Source organism: Alligator mississippiensis, chromosome 3 (genome assembly GCF_030867095.1).
Source record: "Alligator mississippiensis isolate rAllMis1 chromosome 3, rAllMis1, whole genome shotgun sequence".
Taxonomy (NCBI): domain Eukaryota; kingdom Metazoa; phylum Chordata; order Crocodylia; family Alligatoridae; genus Alligator; species Alligator mississippiensis.
Genome location: NC_081826.1, coordinates 84,955,581 through 84,976,238, shown reverse-complemented (window position 1 = coordinate 84,976,238; position 20,658 = coordinate 84,955,581). Strand labels below are relative to the sequence as shown.

General features: G+C 41.3%; 1 protein-coding gene across 3 annotated transcripts in view; it reads left to right on the top strand.

The window, feature by feature from the left end:
* Positions 1-20,658, top strand: part of TAF4B (TATA-box binding protein associated factor 4b) — a 106,618-nt gene that overhangs the window by 69,822 nt on the left and 16,138 nt on the right. For all 3 annotated transcript variants that reach the window (XM_019487024.2, XM_059724155.1, XM_059724157.1), the window contains exons 12-13: positions 3,961-4,086; positions 5,277-5,333. In XM_019487024.2, the coding sequence (XP_019342569.2) occupies positions 3,961-4,086; positions 5,277-5,333 (183 nt within the window). The remainder of the gene's footprint in view (positions 1-3,960; positions 4,087-5,276; positions 5,334-20,658) is intronic.

The window sequence follows — 20,658 nt, the reverse complement described above, 5'->3', positions numbered from 1 at the left end:
CCAGAGCAAATTTTCTCAATTTGAAGTAATGTGCCCACTGCCCCCTTCAGACTGCCAGCAATGAAAACTCAGCCTAGGAACTGTCAACCTAGCTGTACTTTCTAACTTGTAATAGACCAGTTCATAAGCAAATCAGATTTGGTCTTCAGTAACAACTGGGCAACTATAGGCCAGTCAGTCTCACCTCCATCCTTGGTAAAGTCTTTGAAAAAATTATCAAGGCTCACATTTGTGAGAGCCCGGCAGGGCAAATTATGCTGAGGGGAAACCAGCATGGGTTTGTGGCGGGCAGATCGTGCCTGACCAATCTAGTCTCTTTCTATGACCAGGTTACGAAACGCCTGGACACAGGAGGAGGGGTGGATGTCGTATACTTAGACTTCAGGAAGGCCTTCGATACAGTATCCCACCCCATACTGGTGAACAAGCTAAGAGGCTGTGATGTGGATGACTACACAGTCCGGTGGGTGGCGAATTGGCTAGAGGGTCGCACCCAAAGAGTCGTGGTAGATGGGTCAGTCTCGACCTGGAAGGGTGTGGGCAGTGGGGTCCTGCAGGGTTCGGTCCTTGGACCGATACTCTTTAATGTCTTCATCAGTGACTTGGACGAGGGAGTCAAATGTACTCTGTCCAAGTTTGCAGATGACACAAAGCTATGGGGAGAAGTGGACACGCCGAAGGGCAGGGAACAGCTGCAGGCAGACCTGGATAGGTTGGACAAGTGGGCAGAAAACAACAGGATGCAGTTCAACAAGGAGAACTGCAAAGTGCTGCACCTAGGGAGGAAAAATGTCCAGCACACCTACAGCCTAGGGAATGACCTGCTGGGTGGCACAGAGGTGGAAAGGGATCTTGGAGTCCTAGTGGACTCCAAGATGAACATGAGCCGGCAGTGTGACGAAGCCATCAGAAAAGCCAATGGCACTTTATCATGCATCAGCAGATGCATGACGAATAGGTCCAAGGAGGTGATACTTCCCCTCTATCGGGCGCTGGTCAGACCGCAGTTGGAGTACTGCGTGCAATTCTGGGCGCCGCGCTTCAAGGAGGATGCGGATAACCTGGAGAGGGTCCAGAGAAGGGCAACTCGTATGGTCAAGGGCCTGCAGACCAAGCCCTACGAGGAGAGACTAGAGAAACTGGACCTTTTCAGCCTCCGCAAGAGAAGGTTGAGAGGCGACCTTGTGGCTGCCTATAAGTTCATCACGGGGGCACAGAAGGGAATTGGTGAGTATTTATTCACCAAGGCGCCCCCGGGGGTTACAAGAAATAATGGCCACAAGCTGCCAGAGAGCAGATTTAGATTGGACATTAGGAAGAACTTCTTCATATTTCGAGTGGCCAAGGTCTGGAACGGGCTCCCAAGGGAGGTGGTGCTCTCCCCTACCCTGGGGGTCTTCAAGAGGAGGTTAGATGAGTATCTAGCTGGGGTCATCTAGACCCAGCACTCTTTCCTGCTTATGCAGGGAGTCGGACTCGATCTATTGAGGTTCCTTCTGACCCTAACATCTATGAATCTATAAACACCTCTGCAGCCTCATAATCTTCACTGTAGTTCTGGCTTCGGCTATGTATTGGGCCCATGTGTTGCACTGATATGTGAATGAGAACAGAATCTTTCTTGCTGCCCCATAGCTGTATTGCACTGCCAACAGAAGTACATGGCAGGAAGTTTTGTCACTAAAATATGCTGAATGCCCACAAAGAGCAGATATTTGGAGTTAACGAAGTCCTTTTTCATATTTCACATGCAGAAAATACTTGCTCTTTTCCATTAAAGACCTGCTTCTTCTACAAACATTAATGGACTGAACTGGTGTAATGAATGGCAGTTCTTTGCTCTACTTAGTTATTAAATCTTCCTTTGGGCACTTCAGGTTATAGCTCATTCCTAACTGGCAAAAGAAAAGGTCTTCAGTTCAGCTTTAAAATTTACATAACTAACTTTGTCTTGTGTGGGGTTGACCTTTGTTATCCCACAGTCAATTGTTCTAAACACTTATGCAATCATTTCCATCTGGTTTTAACAGGTAACCTTTTTACTTGCCATTTTAAAGCTATATTTATACGAGGTGGATTCTAGATTGCTACTTCAAAACAAATATTAGTAGAGCAGGAGTGAGAATAGGATGCCTTCTGTAGGGATCAGTAAAAACTAAAGCAACAGAATATGGTCGACAGGAATAGAATAGGAAGGAGGAAAATGCTGGTCAAGGCTGTTTCTGGATTGCTTCCTTCAGTTGCAGACTTTGGGATTGGGACTCTCTCTCTTACATGCTTATCAGTACATCTCTGCTGTGTGAATGCAACCCCAACATGCTGCCACACCAAAACAGTCTCCTGAGGGATTTGGGGTGTGCACAGGAAGAGAGAGAGCAATTGGTTAAGTCAGAGGCTGTGGCTGGATAGGATTGAAGATTGAAATATAGGTTTTTAGGGCACTTTTTGTCGAATCTTAAAAGTAGCAGATGTGGCACAAATGCAAGATTCCTCCTGTAGAACAGATACAACTACAATGTTAAAAATGAAGCAAAATAATAAGTCCTGCTGAAATAAAGCCATGCTTGTTATGGTTCTTTGTGCCTTTCATTTCAACTCTTTGGGGATAATTCTTTTCAAAAGGCCTTATTCAAAAGATAAGGTATACCCTCTTCCTGTCCTAAAGTAATATTGTACATTACTGTGAAGTAGTTAATATACAAAGACAACTCTGAGAATATTTGCTTATCAAGACTCTTCCTCATTAACAGACAAGCTGGGCTTGGGGGCAGCCTGGGAAAGGAATGGGTGAAGGTTCCTGGATTATACATGCAAGGGACAGAAGATGAGAACAGGGCAACAGAATGAGGATTAAAATGTATGGGAATATGTGCAGTTGGTAGTGATCTAAAAAGTATGTGGCAAAAAGGAAAGGGTTATACAGAAAATAGAGAAACTGCTAAACTCAGGAACAGGAGATAGGAAGAAAAATTGCTGGCATAGAAGAAGGCAGTACAGTAATACATCTAGAATGAACAGGAAAAAAATCATTAGATCTTCTCCAGTGCTTTCTAGACAGCACATGGCTTATTTAATATTATGAATTTTGAAGAGCAGAAGTAATGAAAATTAGTCTTCTGGCCTGCACATTTTAAATTAGCTTTTACCCTTTCTAGCTAGGAAGGGTAAAAGTACACTTCATTCAGAAATCTCAGTTGGGGGGAAATGATGGCATAGGTCACTAATGCATACTAAGGAGCCTATTCTCACCTTAATGCACACAAGTCCTGTAGTTACCATGAGCAATAATGGGAATTAAGTGCATCTACTGAAGTGAAAATATATTCCTGAAACTGTAGTGAACAGTAGCTAATGTGCACTCCTGCTTTCTCAATCTAAATATGTTTTAGCTGGTTCTAGAAAAACAGGCTTCTCTTCTACACCAAGAAGGCTTAAATTCACGTTCTAGAATAACTAGCTGAAAAACTGATGCAACATTTTAAAATGTATATTGTGCCATCCATTGTGTACTTTCTCTGTGTAAGAGAGCACTCTTTGAGCAGGTGAAGGAATGGACTACAGATGTATCTTATCTTGTGAACCTTAGGTTTCCAGAAAGTTTGCCCAGGCAGAAGGCAGCCTTGTATAAGGGTTTTTTGTTGTGGGGTTTTGTTGGTTTTTTTTAGATTTGTTTCAGATTGCTTTAAAAAACAAAAACAAACCATTAGGTTTTAACTTTTTGCTATACAGTGAAAATGGGCAAATAAAGGAGCCAGATGCTGATAATGTAAAAGAAATATAGCTCAATGCAGAGGATACAAGTAAATTTATGTAGATTCTCTCATGATTTTTTTGAGAGAGAAATGAATAGGCTTTGAAAAAGACAACACAGTTTCTTCCCATTAAGTTTTTGTTTCGGAACAGGCTTTTAATGCATGTAAAGGCTAGCCCAGTTGCAACAAAAGTCTGTCTTTTTTTCAGGAGAACAGTAAGTACATAGTGACCAGTGACACCAGAGCACAGCTTAGGTTTCTTGAGAAGCTGGATCACATGGAAAAACGGAGAAAGGATGAAGAGGAACGAGAAATGTTGTTACGAGCAGCAAAGGTGAGAGAATTTTATCAGCCTTCAAAAAAAAAAAAATAGCTTTATTGAATTGCCAAGTATCCAAGGACATCTGTTTTTTTTTCTATTTCAAGCATGTCAGCCCACTGACCTTTATGTAAGAACAATGAACCATGTTAACATGGCTCACCCTTGGAAAGGTGTCTTTGGGTTTATACCTTCATATGAAAGCCTCAGAGTGCATCTATCTCCATGTCGCTATATCTTTACTACATTGTCCAGGGGTCTTGAACTGCTCTGTGGCACATCATCTAAGGAGAAGTCCAGTCAAAATCTACAGTGGCCATGAATATTCTTAAGATCTTTCAATCTTAAAACTTTACTACAGTGAATAAACAAATGCCTGTTCGGGGGTGTTCAGCCCTACTGGTAAAGATTTAAAAAAGAGAAAGAGAGAAAGACAGAGGTTTATTTAAATTCATAAACAGCTGTTTGTTTCTGGGTCTAGCTTGCTTGCTTTTCTCAATGCTTTATGCCATGCCCTTTCAAAATGTTGGTTCAAGCTGTCTTTGCCGACATGGGCATTTCTGCTGGGGAAGTGTGATGCCTTGCTGACCGTGTATATTATCCGGTCAGATTGGAGGGGTGAACCATCTCTTGCTGATGGTCTGATTGTGACCTGGCTGGATCATAAATAACAATCTTTTCCCCAAAGTATCTTGTGAATGTCGCTCCTCTATGTGACGTGTTTATCTTGGCTCCATTTGATTTTTTTTTTCTTTTGTTTAAATAAAAATCTGGAGCTGATATTCTGGAATTGCTTGGGAGGGAATGGACTCCAGCCCTACCAGGATCTCCTTGTACATACTCAAGAACAAGTTCTTCTCTGTCTCTCTGACTTTCTTTCTTCTTTTCTCTACTTCCTGTCCTTTTTAAGTATCTGCTGCTGACATGAACATCATGCCTAGACTGGACCTGACTGACAGAGTTAGCATCATTTTTAGCTTAAGCTTCCTTCAGGCTAGAACGGAGGCAGCAGGGCCAGATGAAGAGAAGGGGCGGGGGGGCCTGGTGGCAGGGGAGGGGGGAGCCAATTTAGGTTTAGGCGTTCACTCCTGGAGCTAAGAATTTCAATCACAAGAGAACTGTCATTTATTAAATATTAATAGATGCTGCGGTATTTAGATGCTTGTAATTTCTATTAAACATTTTTTCACCTTCTCTTTTGATAGAGTCGCTCCAATAAAGAAGATCCAGAGCAGCTGCGATTAAAACAGAAAGCTAAAGAGGTAGGACTTTCAAGTTACCATGCTTGCCTTTGTGTTTCAAGGGAAGGTTGGCAGTCCTCTCCTGGCAATTAGGTCAGGTTTTATTTTGCTGTTGCATACCATTTGTGGAGGCCTTGGGGAAGGACAGGAACTGCTGCAGGCAAGGGCAGTACTTCAAATGAGGTCAATGAATTAGGAGCTCTCTTTTTAACATTTTATTTTCATAGTTTAGGCCTGTCTAGAAACAGTTCTTTGTAAATGACAGCAGTGCACTTGGTAGGAATATAATGTGGGATTAGAAAAAAAAAAGAAACTTTGAGATTTAGCATCTGGGACTGTACAATAGGCTACATTTTTCCAGGGTAATTGTTCGTTTTGTAAATCTGATACTGCTTATAATTCTTTGGCTGGGAGGCGGTACTGGGATTTAGTTTTAAATGGAAAACGCCTCTGGCTTTTAATTTTCTGGGCCCAGCAGTTTTCTGTTCTGGAATGGAGCCCTTGTTTCACACAGTTCATGTTTAGCTGCAGGGGTTTTAGTTTATAGCTTAGACTGGTTAAGCTTTTACTCCCAGAGGCCTCTGCATAGCAACTGTAGAAATCAACAAATAAGTTCATTTATGTCTGCAGCCTTCTCTCAGTAGCTGACTTTTTACATTTCCCAATATCCATTTCCTGACTTTTCTAGCCTGAGAGAAAAAAGCTCCACTAATTGGAGCTTATTTTAATTGAGCCTTAATATTGGATCTCACTGGAGTTGCCCCCAGAGCTACTGGGAACAGAATGAAATGAAAGTACCTAAGGTTGAAGGGGGGTGTGTGTGTGTGTGTGTGTGTGTGTGTGTGTGTGTGTGTGTGTGTGTGTGTGTGTGTGTGTGTGTGAGAAATTTTTCACTTGACCTACAGATTCTTTTCCCTGCTGAATAAATCATCAAGCCTGTTCACATTTCTGATTAAGGATCTGACAGCAAACGATAATAAAGACAATTGAGGTGTGAGACGTGTGATACCGAGCTGAAGGAATTGGTTTCTATAGTTACTTGACTGATTTCATGCAATTTTTAAGGATCTTTGTACTAAATGAGTGGGGGTTTTTTTTTTTGGGTTTTTTTTCTGAGCAACCTTTTTCCTTAACTGTGCCTCTTGAACTATGAAATTTGTTGTTGCTTAACATTGCTGCGCTTGGCTCCTAGGTGCCAGCAGCAGCAGCAGGTTATTTATGAATGCTTTAAAGGCCCTTATTGTTTGGATTAATGTAGGAGCTGAGGCAAAACAAATGGAAATCCAGTAAAATAGTCTTAAAATCAATGCTGTGGATTTCTACCAAAGTAGAAAGAGAGATTCATGAAATAAGGCTAGGAAAAGGAGAAATTTGCCCGTCTGTGGAGTTTTTCACTTTATGCTACGAATATTGTCAGAATTAAATTTGCAAATGGGAATATTATCCAGACACTTTCCTGAACCACTAAGATCAACAGTGAATCGGTAATTGCACCTCTTATTTGAATCATTTTTCTTTTATAGATGGCTTCCATCACCCCAATACTACTGGGCAGCTATACACGAGCAGTGAGTCTGCTCTGACGTGCTTTAATTACACTGCATTGGAGCAGCCTTGATTAGTCAAATCTGTTGGACTAATTACTACATTCAAGCAGTAATTACCATGCTCCAGCATCTCATGCATCAGCATCCCCATGCTTAAAAATGGCGGTGGGAGTGCTTTACCTAAAGCTAGTTTGAGCTTTAGATAAAGTGCCCCCGCCACCATTTTTAAGTGCAGGGATGCTGATGCATGAGATGCTCTGGGTGCTTTAATTAGAGAGGCTCCAAGAGCTGCTCTAATTAAAGTGCCCTTCCCCCACTCCCAGCGCACTTGTATAAACTCCCATTTGTTTTTAGGAAGACATTTTTTCTCATGCAGCATTGCAAACCAGATGTACCTCCTAGGTATAAGACACTGACTAGTATTGCTCTATGTCCCAATCTCTATCGAACACATTTTGTGTCTGAAAATCCTAAACTACAGTAGTATTTTTAGAATGGGAAGAAGTTTGGGGGGGGGGGTTTGTACCTACTGGGTGGCACTTGGATGTTTTACTTTTGGTACTTTTTCCAAAATGACTTACTGGTAAACCAGCAAGAGGGCAAAGAAGAGTCAACATAAAGAGGAGAAAGAAGAGTCAACATGAAGAGTCAGATGCATATAAATCTGAATTTGTCCCTTTTTTTTTTTTTATACCTCTAGTTGGCAATAGTTCAAACAGCTTTTGTAGCATCTGTACTATATATCTGTCAAATGTATACATCTCACAGAATGGTCCTTTTTAATTATCTCGTCATCAAAAGAAGCCAGACATAAGTTTGCCTTCCCTCTTTGAATAATAGAGATCTTTGCATCAGCATGTGATTCTGGTTGCCTGCTGCTCTGTCATTTCAGTGCTCATTTTGAAAATGAGGTAACTAGAACTTCACACACGATTGCAGGTACAGCTTGTTAACACAGCGTAGTGTTTTTCCTAACATTTCCTTTTAATAGATTTGATTTTCAGGCTCAGAGTTTAAATGAATCCACATGCCAGGTGATCAGTTTTTATATTTCTACTCCCCTCCCTGCCCTTTTTTTTTAAACTGACACCTGAGAGACATGTGAGCTGCTTGCTTGAGTTTGCAATGTTATGTAAATACAAGTGGAATAAGAACAAAGTAAAATCCACTGGTACTTTTTGAGAGTGAAATGTCTTGGTAATTCAGCTGTAAATTAAGTTAACGAGGGTGAAAACTTGAAAAGGGTCTCAGTTCTCCCCAAGCTTGCCTTTCTGCAAGTCAGATCCTGCCCCAAACACCTAAGTGCTGAGAGGCCTGGGCCCACTAGCGGCTAGTGATATGGTCACTTCCAGGCCTGTCTTTCCAATGGGTTCTTAACAAGGACTGGTCTTTCAGCTGTTTTAGCCTGGGGGCAGTTCCCAGTTCTCTGGATTAAAGCATGTTGACTTTTTTTTATCTGTTGAGGCAGATGTGCAAGTAAAACAGTTATTGGAAGCCTTTAGCATCTCTTGAATGTTTCCCAAAATACCTGGTGCAAAGGACAAAGAGGGAGAACATAGACAGGATCTCTCCGTGGTCTTCTACAACTTAATTTTAATTCCAGTTGTTGTGGTAACAAAACCTTGAAAAGCAAGTTGACGGTGCCGGGAGAGAGCCTGAAACCACAACTTGAAGGTTTATATGGTTCGTTTCATGTTTTGAAGGGGTGTTCAGCTTTCAGAAATGTGGGAAATGCTGTCCTAATTGTTTGATGTGAAACTGTGACTTTTTAGCCTTGGAAATGGAGACAGAACAAAGCTCTATCGAGTCAAAAAGTCACACAGTCAGAATTTGCTATTTGACCAACTCAGTGGATCAGTTTGTGATGCCTAACATGAGACCCCTTCAGAGAATGTTCAGTAGTCACTGAAAACAGTCACTTTTAATGAGCAATTTTGGTTTTTCAACTTATTTTGGCAACGTGTCTTGTACCGTAACTGACGTCTGCTTACATGATGTAAACTTTATATTGCTTTTCTGTTTAATGTGCTCTTTTTTTTTTTTTGTCCCCTACGCATCATATGGGCCATGCCACACTCTCTTTAACCACCATCAGATCTTTTCTTCTTTCAATTAGTTGCTTCCCTCCTTAGATTTTCTCTCTTGCTCTCTGGGCTGCTGGTTCTATATCTACCTGTAGTCCAGCAAATTTACCAGCAGTTAGATTAAGGATCCAGGAAATCTTTAAAGTCAGGGTTGTTTTTAGCACTTTTTCATGATGGTAAACGCATTCAGGTTCAGCTGTTGCCCAACAGTTCACATCCACTGTAATCTTAAAAATGCTATAAGTGTATCGGTAGTGTAAGAGTTAGGTTGTAGCCACGATAGTCCGCAAGTTATGCGAGGCAAGAATTTGAGTGATTTTTAATTGGACCATCTATGTACTTGGGATGAGATTAGATGAGCTTTCGAATGCAGTACACCTCATCAGGGTATAACTGTATCCAAAATCTTGGGAACTGAGTGTGAGTGTGTGTTAAAGATTATAAGCGATCCCTCTTGTTTTTGTTTTTCGGTGATCTTTTTCTTGCTTGCCTCACTATCTCAAATTTGATTATGCTAATATCCACTTATTTTTCCTGTGCTTTAGCCTATCTAGGTGCAATACATATAACCCTTTATTTCCCTTCCTAGTCCCAAACCTGTATCAGCAAATTTTATCACCTGCAGAAAATGTGCATTCCTTTCTAGACAGCTGCTGGGTGTGCCTCAAGCCCACTCCTTCATCCATGCAAGAATTTTGTTTTTTCTACTATACTTACTAACCTTTTATGTTAACCTTTTGTCTAATAGCATTCCTAAGCCCAGGGAGATTGTACGTGGTATAAATTTTATTGAAACTGTTGCATCTTGCTTATGGGGCATGATCTGTTGTGGATATGGGATGCCTGTACTCTGAACCTTAACATTTTATAGGAATTTTCTGCCACACCAACTCTATTCTAGACTCAAGTCTAACGTTTTAGTACAGTTTGCAGGTATTTTTCCTTTTCCAAGTGCCATACTTTCAAGCCATTATGGTGCTGACAGCTCTCTAATGTACTTGAACATACCATTGTAAAGTAACTAGAACATTGGAAGCACAAAAACATAATATTGCATGAACAAACATTATATGTAAATTGCAAATTATAGCACACCTGTAGACTTCTCAGAAGCAAAGAGTGTGCAGTATGAACCTGCATCTAAAAATCTTCTGTTTCTTCCCTATCTCATCTTCAGTACTCTGCAAGAGTATGGTATGCTGTTTTGGAACATCTTACCTTCCTTTAAAGGGCTCTCCAGGGTTTTAAAGTATGTAAAACATCTTAACGTCTTCCGGCTTCTCTAATTTGCCCTGACCACCTGTCCCACCCTTGTTTGTGTTAACCAAAGGCCTCGATGCCATCCATAGCAATGCTTCATAGTAGGAAAGTAATTCGGAGGTTGCTAGTAAAATGAGTAACTCCTGTGTATGAGGTCTGCCGCTTCTAAGACCTGTCTTATTCTATTTCTTCCCCTTCATGTTTTTTATTCAATCCCTTTTTTTTTTTTCTTTGTTCTCTTCCCCATTACCTTGTCTTTTACCCCCAGAAGTAGTTTTCCACTTGCTTGACTATTGGTCTTCTATGCTGCTTGTTTTCTTTCTTCTCTGGATGTGCTCCCCAGTTCTTTAATTCTGTCATTTTCAGGCACTGCCTTTTCCCCCACTAATAGTTCTTGTAGGGCTGGCAAGCTAGTCAGTTGACCATTCATATAGTATCAGTTGACTGGATATTTTTTGACTGGTTAAAGATTATAGCAATCTTACAAAAAAGCTGTGTGTGTTTTCAATTATTTTTCTTAATGGAATATTAGTAGCTTTTCTGTGTATTAGTTGAACCTAATGGTAGGCTTTATGCAGTTTTTTTGACTGATCATTTGACCAGTCAATTGACCAAACTTTGACCCAACCCGAAGTTCTGTTGCTCACAAATGGCTATGGGCTCTCTCCCCTGCCACTATTCCTTGTAGCACAAACTGTGTAGAGTAGGCAGCTAGACATTGTGAGGGTCTCTGTGTGATTACCTAGGTATGAACCTTCAGAGGTAGCTGGGGACCTCTGTTATAATGGTGCATCATGCCACTTTTCCCTTTTCCCCCCACTTTTAAAATGGTATATTGTTGTCTGTTCAACTGTAGTGACCCAGTATAACTTAAAACCAATATAGACTGTGTCTGCCCACACCCTCTGTTATACCAAAAAACCAGTGGTGCCCATAGTCTCATGCAGTTGGGAAGAAAATCTTCATTTTTATAGAAGAGTACAGATCAAGAACCTTGGATGATATTGGAGAGATTCTCTCAAGACAAAGACATACTGGATGATACCGAGGGGCAGCTGAAACAAGTTACCCAAACTCCATGCCATCATTCACTCTAGTGTTCTGAAGGAATTGAAGAACAAAGTGACAGAGAAACTAACAGTATGCAAAACCTTCTGAATTTCAGCTGTCTGGAAGGAGAGTAGGAAATGTTGCATCTATCTTAAAAGTGTGAAGGGTGATCCTTTGGAGTTTTTGTGCTCTCAAAAACCTTTGTCCAAGTCCCCCATGCAAGGCTATAGAAGAAACTAAGTAGCCTCAAGCTGAGAGGGGAAGTATTGCCTTAAATTAGAAACTTGCTAAGAGTCAGAAAACAGTAGGAATAAATGATGTGTTTGGTTTTTTTTTTTCAACATGGCAAAAAGTTGATGGTGAACCTCAACGGCCAGCATTTAGTGTATTGATAGATGGTTTGAAAAAGGAGGTGAACAGCAAGGTGGCAACTTACAAATGGGTTTAGGTAAGTCTAGAAAAGACATTTGGGAGTTAACAAGAACAAGTGAATAGACAGTGTAACATTAGATGGAAATCATTTAGGTTGGAAGAGCTGCTGTTGTTGCCCATTGCTGGGTTTTGCATCAACTGATCTCTCAGGAGAGAGATCCTGACATCGTTCTGGACAGTAAAGTGCAAGTGTCAGGTAAAGGCACAACAACTGGCAAAAAAGGATTTAAATATTATTTTATTTTCATAATAATGGCCTCAGCTAGCATACTGTTATCAGTCTGGTCACTCTGTAAGAACAAAGAATGCAAATGGAGGATGTCCAGATATGGGTGCTAGATACCATGATAGGTGTGTAGAGAAGCTTCTGTATGAAAGAGAGACTGAAAGATTGTGGTGATGTGAAAGTAGTATGCAATATGAATAAGATGACAAAGGTACATATTTCAAACAATAAATCATGAATGGAATTGAAAGGCAACTGTTGTAAAATTGATGCAACAAAATACTTACAAATAATAAACCCAAGATAAGAGGCCAAACACTTTAATAGGATTCAACAAAGAATTAGATGAACCTTCTGTGTAGGAGATCTAAAGCCATATACAATAGGGCAGTGGTGGGCAAAATACAGCCTGTGGGCCAGATCTAGCCCATTAACTAATTGGGTCCAGCCTGTGGGCAGGTGCCCAACACTTCTATCCAGCCAGGGGCAGCCTGCGCTGTGCTTCTGCCTACCCCTGACCCTGGCCCCAGGCAGCTCATACAGCTGCTTAATGTGGCTGCTGCCACTATTGCCCACGTACTGCTTGGCTCCCCCTGCCTCCAGCAGCTCCTCCCCCTGCCCCTGCTGCATCACTCCAGGCAGCAGGGGAACAACAGCAGCTGCGAGGATGTGCGCCAGGCATCACATGCCCAGCCATATGCAGGGGGGGGGAAGGGGGGTTCAGGTGGGTTGGGGGGAAGCTGCAGCTGGGTGGCTCCAGCATGCAGGGATGAAGCTCCAGCTCCTGCATACTCCCCCCTGCCCCACTCCTTCCCCTCACCCCTAACCAGCTCCCAGGACCTAGCATGCAGGTAGTCCCCCCACGCACACATGTACACCCCCCCCAAACACGTACGCCCCCCCAACATACAAGAGTAAGACTTTATTTTGAGCTGTTATACAATTGTCTCTATATACATTACTTCAAAAAATAAATAGGGGCAAAAATTATTTTTTGAAATAAAATTAAAATATGTTATAGTAAATGTTTGATTCTTAGTATATGATTAGTTTTTATGTAAAGTTTGTTAAAGTTATACCTTCTGATAGATTTTGTGCACGGCCCTCAATAGCTCATCAAGAGTTAAGTGGCCCTGCAGCCAAAACAGTTGTCCATCCCTGCAATAGAGCTAGTCAATCCAGAAACTGACTGTTAGTAGAAAGAAATTCCCTCTGTGGGCTTATTTTTCCTGTTTCTTGTCCAGGATGAGGTTTCTTTTGATGGGTGGCAACATCATGTTCTGCCCTGGTAGGGCAGCTTTTCTGAAGTTTATTTAGATTGCTTGGCTGCTGAAGCTGGGCCTGTGAAATATTGTATTTTTAAATAACTGAAAATATTAAGCTGTATATGAAAGAGATGTACGCCAAATCACCACTTTCAAATGCTAATTGCTACCTTGTATTTAAAATTAACTTGCAAGGGAAAAACACAGTAGAAACTCTATTCTTGGCTAATTAAAACCAGCTAAAGGGAGGTAAAGGAAGCGGGGAGAGAATTGTTATAAGAAAAGAAGAGGAGTCCTACAACCTTACAATTTCATCTGTCCTGCATTAAATGTCTGCAGTGATAGTGTTGGGGTGTTTTGTTGCTTTTTTTTATTTTTATTGCTTAAAAAAACCCAACCCCCCCCCCCCCCCCCAAAAAAAAAAAAAACCAAACAAACTTTGTCTTGTTCAGTGGCATTTGCCCTACAGGGGAGAAAATTGCATGCTGAATAAATGGAATTTGAGGGCACCAATACTTGGTGGGTTTGCTGAGAACCAGGATAAGGTTCTAAGACAAAGTGAAATTAAGTTTTTAAAACACACAATTTTAACTTTGTGATATGTATGTTGAAAAGGAAAGTGGAAAGATGGGTATTTTTGCTCAAAAGGCCAGGAAACAAGCACAAGGAAAAATAGAAGATTTCTGAACTTTGAGTGAAGGAGAGAGGAATGACTTGCACTTACAATTTTAATTAACTTAGGAAAGGTAGAAAGAGCATGTAGACAAAGAAAAAAAACCCAGGAGAAGTGAAAACAACTTCAGCATTTAGTAAAAAAAAACCAAACAGATTAAATCTAACACAATTTAAACTTTTATTATAAGATGCAGAGCGAGATGACCATGGAAAAGGCTTTAGAAAGGAATCTGAACACCTTTTTAGTGGAAACACCTAAATGGTTGTTGTAAACAGGTTGGTATGTCTGCTGCCTTGCGGCCCCTCCTCCTTTCTACCAGCCATTCCTCCTGCAGCCTCCTGGAGGCTGCCCTGCATCAGCTCTGTGCTGCCACCTCTTCCCGCCCCCCCCCCCCCCCCACACACACACACCCCTGGGGCAGCCTGGAGGTGCCAGCGATGGCGGCATAGATAGTGCAGCCCAGCACGTTACATTTGTCATCTTGGTGGTAATTCCCCATTTTTTTGTGTGTATTAATATATTTTTTTAACCTGTTTGTCTGAGCTGTGACAGTACTTTGCCTTATTTTGTCCTTTTCATACACCTTTCCCCCCCACCCCTTCCTTTTTCCCCTAGGCCATCTCTACACATTCTTCATCCACATTAACACTTTTATTGCTCCCAAAATATCTATTGCTGCATAGCATGAAAAACCCTTGGGCGTGCATTAACTTCAGCCCTTCCCAATTTTTGCTTTTCTGCCAGTTCCTCTGTTGCTTTGAGCTGTCTCTTCTTAGGTTCTAAGATACAGCATGCTGAAATGCTCCTTTTTTTACTTGACATTAAACCCAAAGTTCGACACTTGTGCCTTACCAGATGCTTTTTCTAAATCCTTCAGAACCCAACCCAAACTGATCCTTGTCTGGCTCTTGTTCTGTATGTAGAGATGTTTATTGTGGGACTTGCTTTAGTTTCGGTAGAGATTTTGTCATGGTCTATACCTGGGTAGAACTGGGTACTTGACATGAATCGGCTTAGATGCCAGTTGTCTGCCCTTGATGAACAAGCTGCTACTTTTGTTCCCCTGTAATCCAAACCTTTGTTGTTGCTTTGGTATCTGATTTTGTTCACTGCAGACATTCTTCTTCTGTGCGTCTAAATCTTGGATAGTGCAGGAAATCTGGTTCTTGACCAGTACAATTGTTTTTTGCCTTCATGCACATTATTTCTCTTCCTTCAGGGGGTAACTTCACACCCAATGCTTATGTGCTACTTGTCTATAAGACCAAAGCATTTGCCTGTCAAAAGAATCTGATGAACAAACTATGCCTTGATGAAGCAACATGGCTTATTTTAGTAACATTAACTTGTTCACAGGTACGTGACAAACCAATTAGGGTAATTAGTTCAAAGTACAGCCTTTTAAAAATAGACTTCCTTTTTCTTCCTCTTTCAGACCACTAAGAACTGTTTTAGCCATGAAAATCCATCCTATTTCACACAGCATGAAATGCCGGCATTCTTATTTGTGTGATTTATGAAGGTATATCAAAGGTGGAAGAGCACACACCAACTACTGAAACTTCCTTAGCCTGACGAAGGGTTTTTGAACCCGAAAGCTTGCTTAATAAATATTCTCCAACTATTTGGGTTGGTCTAATAAAAGATATCAAATTCACCCAAGGAACCTTGACTGTTAATCTCAAGCACTTTTTATAAGAATAACTAAATACAATCTACAACTTCTGAGGTTTTTGTTTTAATGGGATCAGTCTAGAAGTTAAGATCCATTTTGCTGTGGTGGTAGGTGCGACTGTGGCTGGTAATCTCAACTGTTGGCACTGGATTTGGACCCAGCCCCTATACTTTTGTTCCGGGTGAGCACAACCCTCAAACCAACCACAACACCTGCCAGTTGATAATAAATGAGCTTGACACAGAGTGATAACAGACAAATAACAATACAAACAATCAAACAATTCTGTCTCTACCAATCCTAGGGCTGTCATCAGAGTCAAAGTACATCTGGTCAGGATGCAGGCTCTACTCTCAGGCTCTCTCTTAGGTGTCAGCAGTGTGGAGGTGGGATGCTGAGGCCCACAGCCCTTCTCCAGTGGGGTGCATGACAGGCTGCTGGTATGCCCTCTGTTCATGGTGGCCTTAGGGACCCTTCCCAGGGAACAGGGACAGGGACCCCTCTCAGGGAGCAAGACAGGGAGGAAGAAAAGGAAGGACGAGCAGGAACTGGGAGGGACCCTTTTTGTTAATCTCAAGTCTCTGCTTTTGTATTCTCCTTCACCCTTGATGTCTCCTAATGGCTCTTCATCCATGGCTGTCTCTGGTCTGTTGTCTCTTTGTGGTCACACATCCACGTAGCCTTCTGAGCCTTCTTCTAATTTAGTCTGTTCCCCCAAAACCAGGACTTAGCCCCCACTCTGCTCTGAGGCCTTGTAGCTGGTGTCACTTATGTCATGTTATGGGACAGTATGGGGCATACTTCCTTGGTTCCCAGGCTGTGTATCCTTGTTGTGTTAGACAGCCTGTGTGCCTTGAAGGCTGTGATCTCTTGTTATGGCATGCCCTCCCCAATTCTCAGGCTGTGTCCATTCATTGGCCTTGTGCTAGACAGTCCGTCTGTTTTCAGGGCCATGAGAAGCTGTGTGCACATCTTCCAAGCTCTTTAGTAATCCATTTAACCCTTGCTGCCCATCTTGATCCCTTATAATGCATGTTTCTATACCTATAAGCCAATTCCCAAAAAACAGACCTTTAAATACCATTTTCAAGCCAACATTGAACATGATCAAAGATGGTATCTGCCCCTGTAAACTGAGCATCACTTTCTGGCTAGCAAGACTAGCAACATGGTACCTTATTTTTTATTTTCAAAGCTACTAAAAATGGTTTTCTAATGAATAGGCAAAAGGTATTGATGCTTTGAGCAGATACCTAGTAATAGTGTGGTTAACAGATCTGATACTGCCCGGAGACCACCTCAGTGTTAATGAGTGCAAGGTAGTAACCTCAATTATGCATACACAGTGATGGGTTCTGAATTAGCTCATGAAAGAGACCTTTTTAGTCATTGTAGATCGTTCTCTAAAACATCAGCTCAATGCACAGCAGCCACCAAAAGCCTATAAAATGTTGGGTATCTTTTAAGAAGGGAATAGAAAACAAAAGGGAAAATAACGTCATGCAACTATACAAATACATGGTGCACTCATACCTTGAATGTTTTGTGGTTCCTGTCTACACATCACACAAAGGATATAGTAGAATTAGAAAAGGTATGGAGAAGGGCAGCCACAATGATCCAGGGTATGGAGAAGCTGGCATAGGAGGGGGAGATTAAAAACACTAGGACTCTTCAGTTTAGAAGGGAGGAGGCTGATGGAGGTCTATAAAATCATAGACAAAGTGAATATAGGAAACTTATTCACCAAGTCCCAAAATACTAGAACTAGGGAGTACCCTTTGAAATTAGCAGGGGATGGTTTAAAACTAACAAAAGAAAGTTTTTGTTATTTTTTTAACTTGGCACGTAGCTAGTATCTGGAACTCATTATCATAGGAGGTTGTAGAGCTAGCTAGTATAGCCAGGGTCAGAAAGGGCCCTCCTCAAATTCATGGATAATAAATCCATTAATAGCTATTAAGCTGAACAATTGGGGAAATCTTTTGGCATCTTTAAACCAATGATGGCTGGTTCTGGGGAAGTTATGATAGGATAGTTCACTCCAGATATGCTATCTTCATATGCTCTCTCTAAAGCGTTTGCTGGTACCACTGTTGGAGAATGGGATACTGGGCCAGATAGATCATTGGTCTGACCTGCCTGGTATGGCACCTCTTGTATCTTGGGGAAGTAATATTTTCTGCTCCATATCATGACTAAAGAGACTTAAATCTTAGGAATATTTGGCTTGCTTAAAAAAAAAGTGTTTTTTTATTAGTTTGGTATCTCATAGCTGAAATCTTGCTGGTCTTCTCATACAATTTAAACTTTGCTTTTTGGATATTAAAATGCCACAAAGAATGTAGTCCATATATTCTTGGACATAAGCTTTGTGTATTTTCATGAAATTAAACTTTGTAAGAGAGAAATACAGTTTCTATGAGCAGAAAAAGAAATATTTTTCTTGGTAAAGGAATTGAGTGGAGAACCGAGAGGTCACATTTAAAACCTTTCATTTTGTGTGATTACAGCTATGCTGCAAATGCCATTTCACTATAAGGAAGGGCTAAAAAATGTACCTTACTTCTTGATTTGTGCTGCAGGTTAGATTAGCTAAAATGGTTATTGTGTCACCCTTGAAATTCCTGACTGCTGCAAGACCAGACTTTAAAACTGTATTTTTATTATTAAAAAGGCCAGCAGCAACAAAGACTATTTTACAACTTCTGAGACGTTTTCCTAGCAATTTGATCTTTATATAGGTTTTTAGAAATCTTTGTAATTCTCTAGTGTGTTTAAAAAAAGAATGTGGAGGGGATGGGGGAATGTTCCTGAACATGTTCTCACTTGCTCTTTGTCTGAAGGTTTCCCCCTTTGCTGCTATTTTGAGATGTGATTGTTGTTGTTGTTGTTGTTGTGTGGGATGGCAGGAGGCAGCATTGTCTGTATCAGTGGATGAAATGGGTCAGGAAAAGAGAGGGATCTTGCCAGCTTTAGTGATTGCCACATTCACTCCATGTGGTAGTGCATCCTAGTGACCATCTCCTGATTTATAAATTGCATCAAGATTGATAATCTAAAAAACATTCTCAACCCTGAAGTAACTCATTGCCAGGGAAAAAGGATGGTGCCTGGTAGAGTGTCATCTTACAGATTTGAAATGGGATAAGAGGAGTACTGGTCAGAAAAGTTCAACTGGGCCACCAACTTTTCACCATATCATGGAGTGATGTGGCCCTTGGTCCACTTCCTGGGGATATCTGGTCATGCCAAAAGCTCCTCTACCAGCCACTAACTATACTTCTTAAGCTTGCACATGTACTTCCTAGTTTTCACCTTGCCATGACCCTATTTTAAAGAAATTGGTTTTTCCACACCTTCCACCAAAGCCGTCTTCCTCCCATAAGTGCATAGGGAATGGTAGTGCCACCTGCTGTTTCTTTTAGGAAATTCCCCACCCCATGTTTCTGTGACTTGTGCAAATGTGCATTCACATGAAGCCTGCATAGGGTCAGCATCACTTTGGCCTCCCTGACTTTTCACACCCATTTTTGAAAACTCGAGCCTTTGACTTAATGACCTGATGTTGAGAGCAGCTGTAGGCTGTTTAGTTGTACTCGCCCTTCTCCTGTGATGCTCTAGTATTGCTACTCTGTCTACCATTTCATTCTGAGACATTCTCTCTGAAGCTTTATCCATCTTCTCTGTTGACTTGTATCTGCTCAGGTAAAGATGCCACATACATACTATGCAATATAATTGCTTTGTGGATGATAGTCTGCTGGCAAGTGCACTGTGGCCTGCAAGTGAACAAAGCTATTGGAAAATGTGCCAGTAGGAATGCCTATATAATTTAGAGTTGTACAATTTAGTAAAAATTCAGCTTTGTGCCAACAAGCTTGGATATTTTTTTCAAATATTGAAACAAGGAAACTTGAACTTGGAAATCTAACTGCTGACTCTGGTGTTTTACTGCTTCTTATGAATCCAGTTGCACTTTTTCTTTTTTTTTATTTTTATTTGAATTTTTCAAGTAAGGGCTCCTAACTTACTATATTTTTTTTCAAGTTTACTTAAATGTGTCCAAATAAAGTAAAAAACCCATTAATATTAAGACTTAATAAAAAACAGCTTTGTATTAAGGCAGCTGCAGATGACGTATATCAGTTTCAAACATTGCTGGTAATTTTTATTCAAGAGGGTTAAAGCATTTTAGGAGGACAAGGTTCTTTGGGTAAATTGGATATATTTTATTAGATCAACTCAAATAGTTGGAAAGGTTGTTTGTACCTGAAAGCTTGCAAAGAAGAATCTTTCCAACTATTTGAGTTGATCTAATAGAAGATATCCGATTTACCCAAAGAACCTTGTCTGCCTATGTCCTCAGACTAACATGGCTACAACCAACACCCCTTAAGGGTTTTAAGAAGTTAATTCTCATAAGAACTCCTGGAAATGTTATTCTATACCAGTGGTGCTGAACCTTCTGGCCTGCAAGCTAGGATTGGGTTGGGGACCAGCATTGCCCTAACCCTGGTGTGCAGGAGGGGTCTTGGAAATGGGGCAGGGGGCTGGTGCCACCCCATCCCACCCTCTGTGCACCAGGCCCAGGCCCTGGGGCTCTCCATGGGAGAGCTCTTCCCAGTTCTGCGTGCTGGGATCCGGTGCAAAGGGCCTGGGGTTCTCCATGGGTCTGGAAGTTTGGTGGTAGGGGTACAGTGCCAGTGCTCTCCCGCTGCCAAATTTCTGGACCCATGGGCAGAGCCGTCCCTAGGGGCATGCGGGGCCTGGCGCATATCAGCCTGTGCAGGGTCACGGGGGGTTGGCAAGCAGCCGGAACCAGCAGCAGTTGGAGTTTAATATATATTAAACTCTAGTTTAAAAATCCTATTCAACTAAACAAATTTTGCACTACCACCCCACCCATATTTAATCACTGAATTGCTTCCATTCTGCTAAATTTTGACTTGAGGGATTTTTGCCTTTAATGAACAACTGAAAATCAGTATATACAGGAATCATGCGTGTATTCCAGGAGTCCAAATATATTTTGAAAAACAAACAAGTGAAAGGATGAAAGAGCTACACACATCCTATTAAACCTCAATTATCTGAATGTCATGGGACTCCAGGATAGTTGGATGATAAA